Source organism: Anopheles gambiae, chromosome X (assembly GCF_943734735.2).
Source record: "Anopheles gambiae chromosome X, idAnoGambNW_F1_1, whole genome shotgun sequence".
NCBI classification, from domain to species: domain Eukaryota; kingdom Metazoa; phylum Arthropoda; class Insecta; order Diptera; family Culicidae; genus Anopheles; species Anopheles gambiae.
The window spans coordinates 22,434,413-22,454,082 of NC_064600.1; the positions used below are offsets into that span (position 1 = coordinate 22,434,413).

General features: G+C 41.2%; 1 protein-coding gene across 4 annotated transcripts in view; it reads left to right on the forward strand.

Annotated features, from left to right (window-relative positions):
• LOC11175855 (uncharacterized) overlaps positions 1–19,670 on the forward strand; it is a 206,123-nt gene that overhangs the window by 158,840 nt on the left and 27,613 nt on the right. For 3 of the 4 annotated variants that reach the window (XM_061641036.1, XM_061641042.1, XM_061641049.1), the window contains exons 9-10: positions 2,214–2,428; positions 9,339–10,619. In XM_061641036.1, the coding sequence (XP_061497020.1) occupies positions 2,214–2,428; positions 9,339–9,547 (424 nt within the window). In that variant the 3' untranslated portion in view covers positions 9,548–10,619. Of the gene's footprint in view, positions 1–2,213; positions 2,429–9,338; positions 10,620–18,472; positions 19,227–19,670 lie in introns of those variants that run through there. The other variant, XM_061641054.1, reaches the window with a different exon arrangement.

Below are 19,670 nucleotides of genomic sequence, written 5' to 3' on the forward strand. Positions count from 1 at the left end.
GCTGGCTCTTTCGATGAAGAAAACGATTCCACTGGTTGCGAGGTCACGGAATCCTCTGCTGCCATCACATTTTCCTCGCCGGTTACCGCTTCAACAACAGCAGAATCGACCGACGTACTGGCAACTACTTCAACCGCAGGAGAAGCTGAACACTCTCCGAGATCCGACGGAGGAGATCTAGGCGTCTTGCTACTACGGCCAAAAAAGCGCCTATATCCTTTAAGGCCGACATCAGAGGACGGGGAGGTAGCAATTCGTTCCCGCTCATTGGTGGTTTTGCTCAACCGAATCCCACATGAAGAAAATCAATTTACGAGGAACTCACCTAGCGAGCCTAGTGTATAATCACCTAATTTGCGGACACTCACACAACACAAACGAATGAAGGGCCTTTGCACTGTAACTCACGCAACACTGATAATACCAGTGCCTGGTAACTTACAGAACTGGTAACTCACAGAACTGGTAACTAACAGTATTAGTAACTCACAGCATGATAGGCACAAACACACACGTTGCGTTGCTCGATAAAGTGTGCGTAGTAGCAACTACTAGAGAATCGCACATTTAACACACACTATGGAAAAAAGTACGTTTGCTGCACTCAAGAAAACAGCGTCACTGTCAGCCAAATAGCACCCGTAGGAACAGCAAAGTAGTGCACAAATAAACAAAGCGCACAAAACGCACTCCTATGTCCAACGCATCAGAACTGCCGAAATCGAGCCGCCAATAACACTCCCCGCCATAGGATCGGGCAAGACCCTCGCGACAGGGCCCACCGGGCAAGGCGAGCCGCTCAAGCGGCACCGCCGGCACCACACCGCAGAGCGAGGACGTGCAAATCGCTTCGCCGTTCACACCAATCCAAAAACTGTCCTTCAATAAAAAAACCGCACTTCACAGTGCACCACAATGTAGCAAAGAAAATGGTAATGGCAAAGTCACTGGCGCACAGAACCAAAAACACTTTGAAAATACACTTTCGCAGCGGAGCTAGAAACAACACGTCCTTGATGACTCGATACTCGACTGACTCTCTACACACACACTACACACACATCAATTTTTCGTAAAAATCGCAAAAACTAGCACCCAATTTTAGCTTGTTAAATAGCCAGAAGTCGTCTGGTGCCAAATCTTTCAATATGGGTGCTAGTTTTTGCGATTTTTGCGAAAAATTGATTTTCGACCGGCTTTGGCGACCGTCCGTTCGGGGAGATAATCCACCGACCGACCGACGACACTGGTACATGACGCAGCTCCGAAAACAATTTGTCACTCCTAGCCGGGATGATGTAGTGACTTGAAATTTGGCAGATATGTAAAAAACATACATATTGACAAATGAAAAATAAAAACATGGGGCTACTTTTGGCGCGCTAAATTTTACATCCAATGTCACCTTACGTTTTAGACACAGTATTATACGTTTTTAAAACACCTGCAGAAGAAGTATCTTCAAGATACGCAGAGAATCTCGCAATCGCATGAGCTAATGACATCCATTCTCGAATGATGGTGATTCTGCTCGACGAGCCTCTCCCAACCAAGCATTGGCCGCTGGTATAATTGATTTGCACCCCTGATCGGAATGTCTTTTGCGTGTGTTAACGTTGCGAACCGCCAAAAATAGTTTACGCGTACGATTGCAAAGAATTGTGTTTTATCCACTGGTAGCCACACAGTTAAGAGAATCTTAAGTAGAAAAGCACATGGTTACTAGAAGCATATCTGCTTTGATCTACGTTTCGTGTTATTAAAAGCTCATAGTGCAAGGAAGTGAAATTTATCGTTCTTTATGTTTCTTGCTTTCTTTGCATACGAGTTACTGGGTTACCGGAAACTTCGGCGAATGACAAAGCATTTTACATTGATGATTTGTAGAGTTTAAGTTTTCTTCATATTCAAAAATACAACACAATGTAGGGACTTGAGCAATCAGCATGTAAGGAACTGTATTGACCGGAATAGAATTTTCCCGATAAACGCGCACTAAGAGCGAAAACAGAGAAAAAATAAACTTTGGTCTTTGGATATTTGGAAAAATATCTAGCATTAAAGATTCACGCACAAGAGTGAAAATTTTTTTATGGAAAAATTGATCTTTTAACCCTCTTTCGAACGATAGAAACAGGTTAATGTTTAGCAATGACATCATAAACCGAACTTAATTTAAAATAAATATTTTTTTCATCTTCTCTTCCCTGCAGTCCAATGTATGATCACAAATACCGACGGCATGTCAATGAGGGCGAAACACGTAAAAGTCACAGAGTTTTTGCCTCATACAGTCAACTATCTATCCGCATAACAGAGGCTTTAACTAACAATGTGGGTCGGATAGAAATCACCTGTTTAGCAACAATTCCAGCACACGTGGAGCCGGGGGAGCAGTATGCTGACTATAAGACCTCGTTAATTAAACGTAAGTAGATCCTAATACTCAATACATTACTCTACGGATAATGTGTAGGCTTGGCCGGTCTCGTGGTACAGTATCGGAAATTAAGATAGGACCCTGGTTTTTTCAACGCACCGTGCACTTGTTTTGCCACGTTACTTGTATTTGGATGTGTGTGTGTGTGTGTGTGTGTGTGTGTGTGTGTGTGTGTGTGTGTGTGTGTGTGTGTGTGTGTGTGTGTGTGTGTGTGTGTGTGTGTGTGTGTGTGTGTGTGTGTGTGTGTGTGTATGTGTGTGTGTGTGTGTGTGTGTGTGTGTGTGTGTGTGTGTGTGTGTGTGTGTGTGTGTGTGTTTGTGTGTGTGTGTGTGTGTGTGTGTGTGTGTGTGTGTGTGTGTGTGTGTGTGTGTGTGTGTGTGTGTGTGTGTGTGTGTGTGTGTGTGTGTGTGTGTGTGTGTGTGTGTGTGTGTGTGTGTGTGTGTGTGTGTGTGTGTGTGTGTGTGTGTGTGTGTGTGTGTGTGTGTGTGTGTGTGTGTGTGTGTGTGTGTGTGTGTGTGTGTGTGTGTGTGTGTGTGTGTGTGTGTGTGTGTGTGTGTGTGTGTGTGTGTGTGTGTGTGTGTGTGTGTGTGTGTGTGTGTGTGTGTGTGTGTGTGTGTGTGTGTGTGTGTGTGTGTGTATAGGAACAGAGTATGGTTTTTAATGTGTATTTGCAAGTGCTCGGGTTTGTGCCTGAAAAACGTAGCTTGCCATTACGTCATATTGTGTTGAAAGTATTCTGATGATGTGTGAAAGTATTCTATCATGTGCAACATCGTGCGTTTACACTTGGATAAAAGCTAAAGTTTGCATCGACAGTAGCTCTTGTTCCTCTGACGACAACGCAGGTGTGCTAATGGATGAATGTGCATGCGCAGCGATGCAAAATGGACACGCGTACAATAGCAATGAACTCGGCATTCCCTCACAGGTGTTTCTCCAGTGCACGCCATTGAAAGGCCTTCGTGCATCTCTGCGTTGAACGTTGTGTGCGCATGAGAAACTTTGAGCGTGCATTCAGCTGGCGCGCAGGAGTTCTTTTCAATGTGCGTTTTGTTTCATGAGCACGGCAGTATTCTGTTCTCGATTTTGAAGGGAAGACGCTTACTCGCGTACTCGTTGATAGTTTTTATCCATGCGATGTTTTCGCTGCTCGACAACGATGTAATTCATCGCGTATAGAAGTAGAACGCAGGCAGAGCACGGGATCAGCCGTGTCCAAGTTTTTAACCAGCGCGTTCTTGACGGTCCAAGCAAGCAATGTTAGTAACAATGGGTCGAGGTAAACGTTGTACCGATTATCAGCACCATATCATTAAGCGAATGGCGGCTTCTGGCATTAAGCGCAAAAGGATCGAGTTTGTAATGGAACGATCGCGCACTTTTGTGGCAAACGCGCTTCGGACAACCGAAACGCGCTTAGACAACCGAAACGCGCTTGGACAACCGAAACGCGCAAGTCAACCGGACGTCTTCAGAAGACCACGACGAAAGATGACCGTAAAATTGTAAATATATCGAAAAAACACTGATCGCGAGGGCGGAGGTCCTGCTTATTACATCAAAAACTTAACCCAAAACACAAGAAAACTACTAACAAAACTATACGAAACGACCTACTTGTGAAACAAACACACACACCAATACACATTCAAACATTCATACACACACATGCACACACACATGCACACACACATGCACACACACATGTTCACACACATACACACACATGCACACACAAACACACAAACCACACATAAACCTGTCCCAACGGGTGCATGCTGCGTTGAAAACACTAGGGTCCTATCATTTTGTTCGATACTGTACAATCGTCAACTCCTACGACTTAACAACATGTACATCATGAGTTCAAGACCCGAAAGGACCTTGCTTCCTGCGTAGGAGTGACTATCCTGCTATGGGTAATCAATAAGTAACTGAAAACTAATCATTCTTCTCGTGACAGCTCAAGAGTGCAGACGTGTTTTACCTCGCACTCCTTGACTGACCCAAAATGTCCAAGCAGTGCAGTGCTTGAAAGTGTTGTTAATAGCCGGTATCGCGAATAAATGAATTCTTTTTAACAGTCGTTTACAATTCATTTTGATTTAAATGAGTTCATTTGTTGCTCTTGACAGTCGTTTGTTTAACGGCGGTATAGGACCAGTCGTTAAAATTAACAAATGAACTCAATGCGTTCGCGATGCCAAATTCTAGCAACTTTTAACGAATCTGATTATTTTTTAACGACTGTTAATTTCAAACCCTTTCTTTTGCGATGCCAGATTACATAAACAGAGCGCAGTTCAACAACGGCTCACTCTCGCTTAAGGTGTTGTTGTTGTTTTATTTTTTTACAAGGCTTTTTAGCATTTGCCTGAATTTACAATTCCGAAACCACTAATACTATTTGCGATAAAAAAAGATGTAAAAGTTCAATAAGAAATAAAAATCAAGAGTTCTTATGGTAATGGTGAAAGGTGAAAATGTTTGTAAATTCTAATGCTTTTTCATTTAAATTATGTTTTTATAAATATTTTTATCTTTAACTTTATCTTTATATTTATTCCAATACTTATTTCTAAAGATAAGTGTCCTTTAAAAAATTCAAAAGTTTTTCAATGTTATTGTTATTGTTGGAAAGTACAATTTTCAAATGCTCTCCAAGTCTGTGTCTCTTCCTTTCTGCGGAATATCCAAAACAATCCATTAATATGTGTTCCACCGTTGTATCACATCTACAAAATGGTTAGATTAACGGTGATTCCTTTTTAAGTTTGTACGTATGCGTAAGTCGGGGGTGTCCAATTCTAAATTTTGTTAACACTTTTTAATCGCTATGATCTAGTGGTTCATTCCAAGGTGCCGTAGTTTGTTTTATTTTTTTAAGGTTGGTAGTGGGTGATTTGTTCCATATGTTTTGCCAGCTCTGATTTATTCATCCTTTCCACCACAAGGATGCATCACTTCTGGAGATAGTTCCATCTACATGATCTTTGATCATTCTACCTTCATTCGCAAGACGGACAGCTACTTCATTTCCTGCGATGCCTTTATGTCCTGGTATCCAATAGAATTCGATTGACCTGTCTTTTGATAATGATTCGATAGATTGTATATAAGGGTTTCATATGGATACTTTCTGAAATGTTTTCAGAACACTAGCGCTATCTGTGAAAATAACGTTAGGTCTGTCATTTACGGTCGCTTCTTCAGTTGCTATCATAATAGCAATAGCCTTTGCTGAGCATATTGATATATTCTCCGAAAGCTTAATACTACAGTGAGCATTTGGCGATGTTATGCCACAGCCAGCAGAACTATTGTAGACCGAGCCATCAGTATAATTTTTATTATATATTTTTATTTGTTGGCGATGAGCATTTGATAGCTTTGTACTATTTATTGTTCGTGTTTGCTTAGTTTTTGCAATGTCAAGTCGATTGTGGGGATTTTGTGGTACCAAGGTCTAGTCGAACAGCTTGTGAGTTTAGCTATGTTGGGCATGCTGTGACCTGTTAGTTGTTTTAACACCTTGTTGGCTCTATCTACAAAAGGATTTGCTTCGATTCCTTTTTCAATGAGTCTGCCAGCTAGGTTTACTAATTTAAGGACTACAACATGATCGAGAGGTAGTTGTCTACTTTCACAAAGTACTGCGGTGTTTGGGCTAGTGATTATAGCTCCTGTAATTTTTTTCATAGCAGAGTGATACATTGGGGCTAGCTTGCAGCCATAGTTGGCGTCGTCCATGGTATTGAATTGAATGCCGTACAATTATTTTGGAACAAACCAACTGTTAAAAATAGTAAGAAGTGTGCATCTTGCCGATCTCTTATTTCCTCAACCTAACATATGAAGAATGTTTAATGTGCTTTTGATCATTTTTTTTTACGTAGAGAAAGTGTTGTCGGAGTTGTCAATGATATCTCCTAAAATTTTGACTGCTCTTGTGTTTGGAATGATATCTGATTTAATTTTTATATGTTTATTTGCCCTTTTATGTGAGTAATTGCATATATGTAGAATTTTACTTTTTGTTGTTGATGCATGACCTGTTAAGCAACACCAACGATGAAGTTTATTGAGTGCTTTTTGTAGTTTGGTTCTCTTTTTTGTTTCTGATTTGTCTGGAGTAATTAGTATTATGTCATCAGCATAAATGAATGAGTCTATATTAGTAGGTATCGTTTGTAATAAAGACTCCGTGCTTATTAGAAAAAGCGTAGGTGATAATATAGCACCTTGAGGGACACCGTTCTCCAAAACCTTGATGTTAGAGATATATGCTCCAATTAGTACTTTACAGATCCGGTCTGTTAGGAAACTTTTTACAAAGCGCGTTAGACTTCCTCCAAATCCCCATTTCTTCAATAGCTCAAGGATCGCCGGACGCCAGGTACGATCGAAGGCCTTTGTTAGGTCAACTACTGCACAATCAGTGTGATAATTTTTATTTTTGGCCTCATTGAGAACGTTTTCTAAACAAGCGAAATAAGTCTCTGTACCACTGCCAATTCTGTCAGCGTGCTGTTTGTCGCTCAACACATTTCTGCTCTTTAGCTCTAGTCGCTTTACAAGAAAAAATGACCATACCAAACTTAAACAGTTCTCCATTCAATAACTACACTTACCCTCTAACCTAATAACTACAATAACAGACCCTCTAACCTTATTAATATTTCTACCAATATACCCGGAATAGCTGTGAAAATAGCTTCACCAATAGAATCCACAATTATTAGTCGGTACCTGGCCCTTTCTTTATCCCCTTCTATTGCTTCTCAGGAGATGGAAACTGTGTTACCTTGAGTCCATAGCTATCTACAAACCCACAGCCCTCATAAACGCCTCAGGTGCAAATATGAGGAGGCTGTCTGGGAAAAATACAAAATAGAAATGACATACACACTACACTTAGATGATCCTCTTTCCCTTACACGCTTTACAGAGACACTAACAAATGCAGCCTTAACTAGTATCTCTCTTACAAAGGGTCCAGTTGGCAGAAAGTTCGTCCCCTGGTGGAATAAAACAGTTACCCTTGTCATTAAGACTCGACGAAAAGCACTAAAGAGTCTTCAACGCTAAAAAAAAAGACAATATTTTTACTCCGCTCTTGGCCGATCAATACCGAGAAACCAATCGGGAATTAAGAGAAACCGTAAAATTTGCAAAATATCTATCGTGGGGTATTTTTTTTAAACTAATCATAAGACAACCACCAGAGTGATATTCCAAAAAGTACTATTTTTATCTGGGAAAACCACAAATCAACTCTAATCATTCTAAAAACAGAAAACACCATCATTCCACCAACAGAAATACCTGAAGCTTTAGTAAAATACTTTTATGATACATCTGCAACACATACAGTATCGGACATTAAGATAGGACCCTTTTTTTTCAATGCACCGTGCACTTGTTTTGCCACGTTACTTGTGTTTGTGTGTGTGTATGTGTGTATGTGTGTGTGTATGTGTGTGTGTGTGTGTGTGTGTGTGTGTGTGTGTGTGTGTGTGTGCATGTGTGTGTGTGTGTGTAGTAGTAGAAAGAGAGTGTGCTTTTTAATGTGTATTTGCAAGTGCGCGGGTTTGTGTCTGAAAAACATAGCTTGCCATGATGTCATATTGCGTTGAAATTATTCTTATTATGTGTGTTATCATGTGAAACATTGTGCGTTTACACTTGGATAAAAACTAAAGTTTGCATCGACAGCAGCGCTTGTTCCTCGGACGACAACGCAGGTGTGCTGTTTCAAGAATGTGAATGCGACACCGGTGCGAAATGGACACGCGCACAATAGCAATGAACTCGGCATTCCCTCACAGGTGTTTCTCCAGTGCACGCCATTGAAAGGCCTTCGTGCATCTCTGCGTTGAACGTTGTGTGCGAATGGTAAACTTTGTGCGTGCATTGAGCTGGCGCGCAGTTATTCGTTTCAATGGGCGTTTTGTTTCATGAGCGCGGCAGTATTCTTTTCTCGATTTTGAAGGGAAGACGCTTACTCGCGTACTCGTTGATAGTTTTATCCATGCGATGTTTTCGCTGCTCAAAAACGATGTTATTCATCCCGTATAGAAGTAGAACGCAGGCAGAGCGCGGGATCAGCCGTGTTCAAGTTTTTAACCAGTGCGTTCTTGACGGTCCAAGCAAGCAATGTTAGTAACAATGGGTCGAGGTAAACGTTGTACCAATTATCAGCGCCATATCTAAAAGCGAATGGCGGCTGCTGGCATTAAGCGCAAAAGGATCGAGTTCGTAATGGAACGATCGCGCACTTTTGTGGCAAACGCGCTTCGGACAACCGAAACGTGCTTAGACAACTGAAACGCGCTTGGACAACCGAAACGCGCAAGTCAACCGTACGTCCTCAGAAGACCACGGCGAAAGAAGACCGTAACATGGTTAATATATCGAAAACACACTGATCGCGAGGGCGGTGGTCCTGCTTATCACACCAAAAACCTAACCCAAAACACAAAAAAACTACTTACAAATCTATCCGAAACGACATACTTGTGAATACCAACACACACATCAATACACATTCAAACATACATCCAAACACACACACACACACACACACACACACACACACACACACACACACACACACACACACACACACACACACACACACACACACACACACACACACACACACACACACACACACACACACACACACACACACACACACACACACACACACACACACACACACACACACACACACACACACACACACACACACACACACACACACACACACAAACACATACAAACCACACATAAACTTGGGTGCACGGTGCGTTAAAAAACCAATGCTCTATCATTCTGTCCGATACTGTACCTTTTCATTTCATTTTCTAAGCCATAAATTCATATCTGATTCCAGGCCCCTTGCACCCATTGACGATTTCGAACAAAATTACAATAGTAATCGGGCTGGTTGCAACAGTCTCATTGCCAATCGTCATTTTGCTGAACTTGTTCAGCAAAAATACCATAACCATCATCTGTTCTTCACTGACGAATCAGTACAAAATGGTTCCACGGGGTGTAGAATCTACTGCAGCATCGACAATAGCGCCATCCGGCTATTAGACCATAATTCAATCCTTACCGCAGAAGCAATAGCCCGGGTTATTCCTGCTGACGAAGGCCTACGCAGAGACAAACCCAACGTAATGTTTGCCGACAGTGCATGTCTTGCAGGGCTGGTATCGCAGTTCATTTGTCAATTCGTATGACTTAACAACTTGCCCGTCATGGGCTCAAGCCCCAAATGGACCGTGCCGCCATACGTAGGACTGACTATCTTCCTATGGGGGGTCATCAATAAGTCACTGAAAGCCAAGCCCACAAGTGGTACAGGCCTTGACTGACAACGGTTGTTGAGCCAAAAAGAAGAAGAAGAAGCAAGTGTCCTTCAAGCACTTGCATCTGGAACCACCAGTGACCCCAACATCCAACAACTATGCAATATACCGAATTCACCCCAAGTCACATTCTGCTGGATTCCTGGTCACACAGATATTCAGGGAAACCAAATAGCAGATCGATTAGTCTACGCAGGTCGTAATAACCCGGCCTGCTGCCATAATACTCTTGCACGCCGTAACTTCATTAGCCTTAGCATATTCATCATCGCCAATAGCTGGAATGGTTACAGGGTTATCAGCGGCCGCTCTTCCCTGAGAACCATCAATACCACAACACTAACATGGAGAGACCATCAATCACACAAAGACCAGAGCAAAAAAATGGATGAAAGAGTACAGATGTTGTTTACACGTGCAGCTACAACTTTGGTTGATAAATAATATCCATTTTTTCAATGCTTGTAACACAGGTGTTAAGCAGCAGGTAGCACCAAGTGAAAATAAAAACGTTAACAGTTTTTAATAAAAACAGCTTTCTATAGCTGCTGTTTTGTTTTCCGGATTCGTATGTTCATGCAAAAGGATGCAAGTATATTCCTTGGCCTCAAAATTGAAGATTCAGGACGGCGTGTGGACGTCGTGCGGACTCGACCAAGCGAGGTTACTCGACCAATTGAAGGTTTTTAGACGGCTTTTAAGCAAAAATTGTGGAGGTCTCCCTGGGTTGTTGTATAAAATAGCAGCCACAAAAATAAATTTTATGGATGGCTGGAAAGAGATGAATATTGTCCTCCCCCTCATTCCAAGCTAGACGGTAGTTGCGATCACACCAGCTGTTCATATGATAGTGGTGGAGGAGGTGATGATATCGCTTGTCTGCTGGCTTCTTTATCAGTTGTACCAGATCATATACATTTTCAAAGATGTCACTTCTTCACCTCCTGCATTCTCCCAGCAGTATTGGAGAATGTGTGAGCGCTTGACTTGGTTATTGTTTTTTCCTTCCCGTTTTTTTCTGCTTGATGCATTGCGCGATAGCTAGAGCCGTCGTTAGATTCCGGATTTGATAAACGCTCAAGTTTTCGTGTGGATGTAAGAATCGGTTTGCCGTAGGAGCTATTTGCCGGATCTATTGAATGCATGCTTTGTACGGGTTTTATGTTGTAGATAGTTGCGCTTGGGCAAAAAAAACAAGCAATTCAAACAAAATATCATTCAATGCACTAGTGCGCTCATGTGAAGCCAACCAATGCATAGTTAAAGTCAATGGGATATCAAATATTTAAATGAGGGATGGTTACATTGAACACATTTTGTCTTTCCATTTAATGTTTTATTAATAATGCACAGCCCAATCCACTCCCACCTCCTCCTTCCTTCCTTCCCATCCAATCGGGATTGCAGGTAGGGATTCATCCCACCCCATCCCCTTAAAACACCATTTACCATTTACAGGAGGCCTCAACTAGTCTTACCGCATAGGGCCTCGATACCCTTAATCCGCCACTGGCTGCATGCTCCACGCGTCCCCGCATTCTATGGATGGCTTGGTTGGTTTCGGCTGCCCCTCGTTGTCGTGCTATATGTACACAACACAACAACATACCTGTCCTAGGTTCAAGCCCCGTATGAACCTAGTTGCCCAGGACTAGCTATCCCGCTATGGGTTAACCAAGAACATCGACTAACAAAAAAATGTATGTTTCTCTGTTCTTTCAAATTTTATTCTACTTTGACGTAACGAGCAATACTATGGACCGGGCTGTAACGGCTTCTTTACCTTTCTAAACCCACGTTATCGGATACCTTTTGATACCTCGGCTCTTGATACCTGGAGAATGGTCCAGATAAGAATCGATCTCGCCTGGTCTCGTAGGAAACGGTCTAATCACAGCATACGTTCAATGAGTCGGTGTGCATGTTGAATACAGCAGCAGAATGATGATTAAAAAGAATTCTGCCGTGTAGTTTAAAAGGTATACAATATGCGGCATTTAATTGTTGCTCGACCGCAGAAAAAGTTTACCAAAATGTGTCACATATATGCTCATATCATAATGCTAGTCGGCATCGCGAATAAATGAACACATTTTAACAGGAAGCTCATTTTGGTTTAACAGAGTTCATTTGTTGTTCATTCCTGTTAAAATAAACGATCGTCAAAACAGTTAATGACTGCTCGATATCGTTTATAGGCAAACACGGGGGGAAAATCAAGTAGTATAATTAAAGAACTGTGAATTTGTATCGCATACGCTCTTGACAGTCATTTTTTCACGACGGAAATTAACAAAAGAACTCAATGCGCTCGCGATGCCAAATTCTAACAATTTTTAACGACTCTGATTAATTTTTAACGACTGTTAATTTAAAACCATTTCCTTCGCGAGCTATCATTTTTGCAAAAAATACAAACAGGGTAAACGTACTAATAGTGGTGGTATTGGACTAAAATGCATACGGCAAATTAAAAGTAAATAAGTTATTTATGTTAGTGTGAAATGTTCTTTAGCCTGTTACAAAGGGTTTAAAAGATAATTGGGGCAATTCCGTTACTTAGTAACCGAAACATCCATTATTTTGTGAACTATGTCAACATTTTTCCTGAATCCGTAGGATTTCATAACCAAACTCATATGTCTGTTAACGTTCTAAATTACCACTTAATCATGCAATTAATAGTTTTTCAGCATTACTGCTATGAAATGTTACTGTTTTACTAAAATTATTAGCCATATTTATGCATTTTGAAGTGTTTTTTACCATAGTGCCATTACAGGTACACAAAACAGACATGCTCCTATAGTGGTTGTAGTTATGAAATCTTATTAAAACAGGTCATTTTAGATTTTTTCGAGGATATTTTTGACATTCGATGAGTCGGTCTGGTGGTACAGTCGTCAACTCGTACGACATAACAACATGCGCGTCATGGGTTCAAGCCCCGAATGGACCGTGCCCCCATATGTAGGACTGACTATCCTGCTATGGTAACAATAAATCACGAAAAGCCAAGCTCACTTCACTAGTATGTACAAAGGCAGGCCTTGACTGACATCGGTTTGCTCATGATATTTTCTTGAAAATCGCGCTGTTTATCACACTATTTTCCGGTTTCTGTATAATCACAGTATTTTAGAACATCGTTCCATTATCTTCCAAAAGTGCGTTTATCTCTGCTGACCAAAAAATTCGCGAAGATTTCGTTTTTCGGATCGCATCTGAGTTCGCGCGTCCTAACCGCCATCGCTCTTGTTGCTGCAACGAAAACCTACACCGCTCCCATACAATGGCCCGTATTTGCAACGCCTGCACTATGGAAATTGTGGAGGCATCTATCAGCTGCTGCCTGTGCGACTCTCCATTTCATCAGCGCTGCACTTCGGTTTCTGCTGATCTGTTCCTGCGCATTGCGGAATATAAACAATTACACTGGTTTTGTATTGGTTGCAACAACGTATTTATGAATCCGCGCACCAAGTTCGTAAAAGACGCAGCCATGCAATCTGGTTTCCAGACGGCAATAACAACAGTCGCCGAAAGCATCAAGACCGTTATGGAGCCATTGACTAATGAAATTAAAACTGGGTTTGCACGGATGAGCCAGCTCGATCTAAAAACTCCATGAAGTAGCCACCCCCCCGCTAAAATTCGTCGCATAAATCGGTCAAAACGTTTGTTCTCGGATGTCGCTACTGACAACCATACGTTGTTTACATTTGGCGCCAGAACCATCAACACCCAAAAGAATAACAACCAGAACCAACATAATAAGCCGATTGATGATATGTATCGCAAAAATCGAGCTCCACCCATGATCACAGGCACAAACAAAGATACAACTACATTTCGGATCAAAATAGTCCCCGGTCAGTCTACAGTACAAAAGTGCGCATTGTATATTTCCCGGCTCGCTCCGGATACGTCCAGTGACCAAATAGTGCAATTGGTCAAACAAGCTTTGTTCATTGAGGATGTCACTGCATATTGCCTTATACGACAAGGCACAAACACAGCAACACTCTCATTTCTATCGTTTAAGGTGTTAGTGCCTCTTACTCAACGTGAACGCTTGGTCTATCGGTGCGTGAATTTGTCGACTACCGAGCTCAACAACCAGGTGAAAAATTTCGTCTACCGCCAATGAGACTTTCAACACCTACAACCCTATCTACAGCGCAGGATATTCGATCACTACAGCTGTTGGATCACACAATACTTTCAGCACACACTCCACGCACTTCACCCACACCGCAAACCCACTAATTATAAACAGCGATAAACAATTCACACACATCACGCACACTCGCACGCTCGCTAATCAGCTGAGCACCGCATATGAGCCAAATAACGCCGAAACTTTTGTTGATTACGCACTCACCTGATGATTGTTCCTCCAACAACAAACAACTTTACCACCACTGAAGCAGTCCTTAGTAACAGCATCTCGTGCACGCTACTTAACGATCGTGAACCAAACACTACGGAACATCAGCAGCACTATTGCTACAGTACAGATCCAACACTCACACAAACGCATGACGGTCATGTCATTCCTGCAGGGGTTGCCTCCTTAAATTATACTGACGATTTGTTATTTTTATATCAAAATGTTAGAGGACTAAAAGCTAAATGTCATGAGGTATTCGATTATGTTTCTACTACTCATTACGACGTCATTATCCTCAGTGAAACATGGTTGGACTCCTCTTTTAACTCGTCACAGTTGTTTCCGGACCATTATATCGTCTTCAGAAAGGACCGTAATGACAGAAGTAGTAGGAAAACCAAAGGTGGTGGGGTTCTCATAGCTGTCGCCTCACATTTGCGAGTACTCTTATGTTCTACATCAGACACTGTCAAGCAACCTTGGTTAAAGATTTACAGCATTAAGTAAACGTATGTTATCGGCGCAATGTATGTTCCTCCTGACAAGGCAAATAACATGTCGGTTATTCACACAATCTGTTCAACTATTGACGACGTAGCGTGTAAAGCTAATGAAATGTGTTTGTTATTCGGGGACTTTAATTTGTCAAACCTGAATTGGATACCCGATGAAACAAATCCACTTATGCTCCAAGCTGACTACGAAATCTCGAGGATCACGGACAACTGTCGCCTTCTTCTTGATTGTATGAATAGCAACGGACTGTACCAGATTAACAAAATTCATAATGCGTCGAATAACTACCTCGATTTGATCTTTGTTTGCGACGATATCCTGCAACAATGCTCTCCACCGGCAATAACACCCTTCCCCATAGTTGCTATTGATTGCTATCATCCGCCTATAGAGCTGTGCCTGCCGAACGGCTTGGCCAAAGCAGAACATCATACAACATCACATCAAGAATCAGGCATGCTCGACTACAGTTGCACTAACTTTTTGATCCTAAATGATTTACTTCAATCCTCTGACTGGTCATTCCTTGATGGAAACTCGGAAGTAAACTGTGTAGGATTGCGCCCCACACTAGATAGTTTAAACTTGCGACTCGAGTTTTCCAAGGGAGCAAAAATCAGCACAGTTACCATATTCACCGGAGAGCGCTAACAAGTGTCAAGCAAGAGTTACCCGCCAAGGACTCTATGCAAGATTTGCTAGCAAGGTGATATGAAGATGTAGAATTAAATTCTGGCTCCAAAATCTGTGCTGTTAACTGAATTCTGAATGTATTTCTTGGGGTACTTATTACAAAGTGCTGTGTTCCGTTAGCGATGTTTACATTTTTTGGTTTGTACGCTGGCTTAATTTCCCCTCTTTCCGTGGACATACAAATGTTTCCTAATTATTAGCCAATATCATCACCCTGTGGCCCTATGATATGCATAACTAATCACGCAGATGGCGCTACTGTGAAGTTGGGAGTAATTGTGTCATTGCCTCGAGATGGCGCTGCTATTGGGTTTATGGCTTAATTCACGTGCACAAAAATTGCCTACATTTGGCGCATTTCAATCCCAAACATACACCATGCACTCGATACGTTCAATCGGAAATGTATGGAACATTTATCTGCCTGTTGCCCTATAAAACGTCCACGACAGGGTCCACCGTGGGGTAATGCTCAATTACGCCGCTTAAAACGAAACAAATCTTCCTGCTATCGGTTTTACAAAAACAGTGGAACACAACAATCGAGATTGCGGTTCATCGCTGCACACAATGTATATAGAAGCTATAATAGACAACTTCACTCTCGTTTTTTGATTCGTATACAGTTCAGCTTAAGAAGAAAACCGAAAACATTTTGGAGGTATGTCGACACAAAACGGAAAAACAGCTCCTTGCCAGCTATAGTTTCCTTTAATGGAATAACTTCGTGTACCAAAGAGGAAACCTGCAATTTATTTGCCGATCGTTTCATGAGTCCGTTTGCCACTGAAGCTCCTGGCTTCTCATTGGATGCTTCTCTCAACAACGTGCCCTCCGACGCTGTCGATGCTAATGTGCGTGACATAAACAATTCCCGAGATTCTGTGCTAAAGGCGCTAAAGCAGGTCAAATCATCCTACAACCCTGGACCTGATGGTATTCCAACCGCAGTTCTTGCCAAATGCACCGAAGTTTTGGCCGGACCTCTGGCTCGTATCTTCACACTCTCGCTCAATCAGCGTATGTTGATGGAAATCGTCCTACATGTTTCATGTGCATAAAAAGGGGGATAAGAGCTTAGTGGAAAACTACCGTGGCATTACTACTTTGCCTGCAGGCGCTAAGGTTTTTGAAGTCGTCATCCAGAACTCGCTCTTGAACTGTTGCAGCTTGCTGATATCAACACGCCAACACGGGTTCTTCCCTCGCCGCAGTGTGACCACCAATTTGGTGGAGTTTGTATCTCACTGCCATGCTGCATTCGCTTCGGGAGCCCAGATGGATGTCATCTATACCGACCTTAAGGCTGCCTTTGATCGGCTGAATCATCGCTTGCTGTTGGCGAAGCTTGCTCGTCTTGGATTCTCTACCCCTTTAGTGGAGTGGTTCGAATCTTACCTCACCAATCGTCAATGTCGCGTCAAAGTTGAAAGTATGACATTTAGGGAATTCGTGAGTTGTTCAGGCGTGCCACAGGGTAGTAACCTTGGACCCTTGCTGTTTTCTCTATTTTTCAATGACGTTACCTGGTGTCTGAACAACGACCTACAAATTTCTGTTGATAAATGTTCGTCCATGTCGTTTCACCGTTCTAATTGTCCAATAGTGGGGCCCTTTCCGTTGTAAGTTCGTAGGCTGAAGTTTCAGCCTTTCAGCTGTTTGCATTGTATAGCAGTTTTCGATCAGCTATCTATGTGAGTATAATATGCAGGTGGGCTTATCCCAAGGTGTATGAATTTATAAGGCTGATTTTCATCGCTTCTGCTTCTGAATGAAGATTTTAAGAGTGTTTTGAGTATTCGTCAAGCCTCTAGAAAGCTTGTTTGAACAAAAGTTTTCACCCAAGCTATCAAAAGTGATATTCAAATTTGGTTTTAAAAAATATTCTATGAGACCACCTGGACTACATACACTCTGATTCTAGATTCCACCACGTGATCTCTTAAATGCACCTTGGGGTAAATGTAAACAACACCGTGTTTTCGAGCAGGTACTCGAATCTAATTCTAACTTTGAGGCTAGAATAATCTAGTCTGAAAATCGCAGGCTAGTTTTTCGTGTGGTTTTGTATGGAGTGTTTACATGATTTCAGCCTCCAACTGTCAAACTCCATACAAAAAACTGACTAGAATCGTGAAGGGCCCCAGTGTTTAACTACTGCATCTCCGGTACACAATTACAACGACACAGTGCAGTAAAAGACTTAAGAGTTACTCTTGACCGTAAACTTGACTTTCATGTGCACCATAACGAAATTATTGATAGAGCGAACAGATAGTTATAATGCCCGGTGTTTAATTTTTGGACTCGAGTCTCTCGCTACTCGTCGCGAAACGGCGCAAATCATGTTCATGAAAAAAAAAAAATCATCCTAGGAGAGATAGATTCACCGGACCTTTTAGCTAGAGTTAATTTCCACGTACCTGCTCGTATTTTAAGAAACTATGCGCTACTAAGAGTTCGCGAAACTAAAGGTGCATATAACGATAATTAACCTTTGACTGTGATGGCTATCAGATTTAATGCGCACTATGACTCTTTTGACTGGAATTCCCTAAGTTAACCTGTTTTCTTGCTGTGATACTCTTTGTTATTTATTTTGTGCTGATGTTACATTGTAACGTGATGCTTTATGTTACTATAAATTTAGTTTATAAGATCAGTGGTAAGGCCAATGATGACCAATCACTTAACATTTACAAATAAACAAATTATACATTATTTTGGAGAGATCTTTGTTTACCATCACTATAGGAACACAATACAACGACTATAGGAACCATATCACCATTATAGGTACAACGAAGTAGTCATAAAAATATGTATTTTTTCGAAAATTTGATGTGTTTCATGGTAAAAATAGTTGTGATTGCGAACATAAAACATATTCCAATTGCTACGTGTTAAAATGTTCAGAAATTGTCTTTCCAGACACTTTAGATCCATTAAAACACAACTGTTTCACTACAAATTGCATCACTATCGGTACATTTACATGAAATTTACCCAAATGAAATAAAACCTATCTTTTTCACCTTCTATTTACAGTTGACATCGAACAAAACGATCAAACATCACCACAACCATCAATGAGTGGTATGGCTGCTTTCGGTAATTCTGGAGCGACGAAAAACAGTTTATTTTCGGTTCCATTCCGCATTCATTTAGTAGTTGCTGTAGGCAGCGTTCTGTTAGTCCTATGCATTGCTAATTGTTGCATAACTGCACTGTTTGTGTAAACCTCTCTATTTAATTAATATAACCATGAATGAGTGATCGAACCCGTGAAAGTTGATATGATTATATTCTGTGTTTATTTTTCACGATACGATTCAAGTGTCTCATTTTTGCTCGTTTGAAGCGAAGTGAAAAAAACAATATCGTGTGTTAAACAAGCACGACACATGTGTTAAGTAAAGTAAAAAAAAAATGCGACTGAACACTAACAAAAACTGGCCGCTAGAAGCATATTCATACGGTTTATTTTCTTCGGTTTAACATGTGCAATGCTCTTTTCAACACTTTACCGAAAAGAAACAAATTGCAGTAACATTGCTATTTCCTTGTAAAATACGCAACGTTCGGATCGAACAAATGAGGCTGTGAGAAGCTCCCAAAACCAAATAAAAAGTGAAGCAGTGCAAGTTGATAACAGTGTAGACCATTGAAAGGAATGCGATAATATGGAAATATTCTATCAACCATCAGCCAATAAACGTTTGAAAAAGAATCACAATGAACAACGAACAGAATTGCGCATGCAAGAGTTAATCGCAGTATGTAACACATTTTCATATTCAAGGTAGGTGAAAACTTGTATTGAAATAACTCTTTCTATTGCAAAGTGTGTAAAGCTTTTAAACCTTCTGTAGTTTTTAATTTTTTTTTCTTACTCAATAAGACTTAGCAATCGTATTTCTCACTCTATCTTTTGCTTCGGTTTGCTTTCACTCGTGAGTATTACACTATTCCCAAACAAACTTCTCAACGAACAGAAACACTCTATAGCGTAGCGGTTAAATATGCTGAAGACGACGCTGTCTATTTTAAAGCATCCCCTACAAACAACGAGCGGGATATTTTATCATGATGTGTGTAAAAATCTAGAGTAAGGTGGAGAATCGGTGTGAGATACACGGAGGCGAGAGCGCGTTTTGGTTTCTACACATTTTTGACACTCCGATCGAAGAAAAATTTCAATCCAAAAATTTCAATCCAAAAATTTCAGCGCTGACAATTTCGAAAT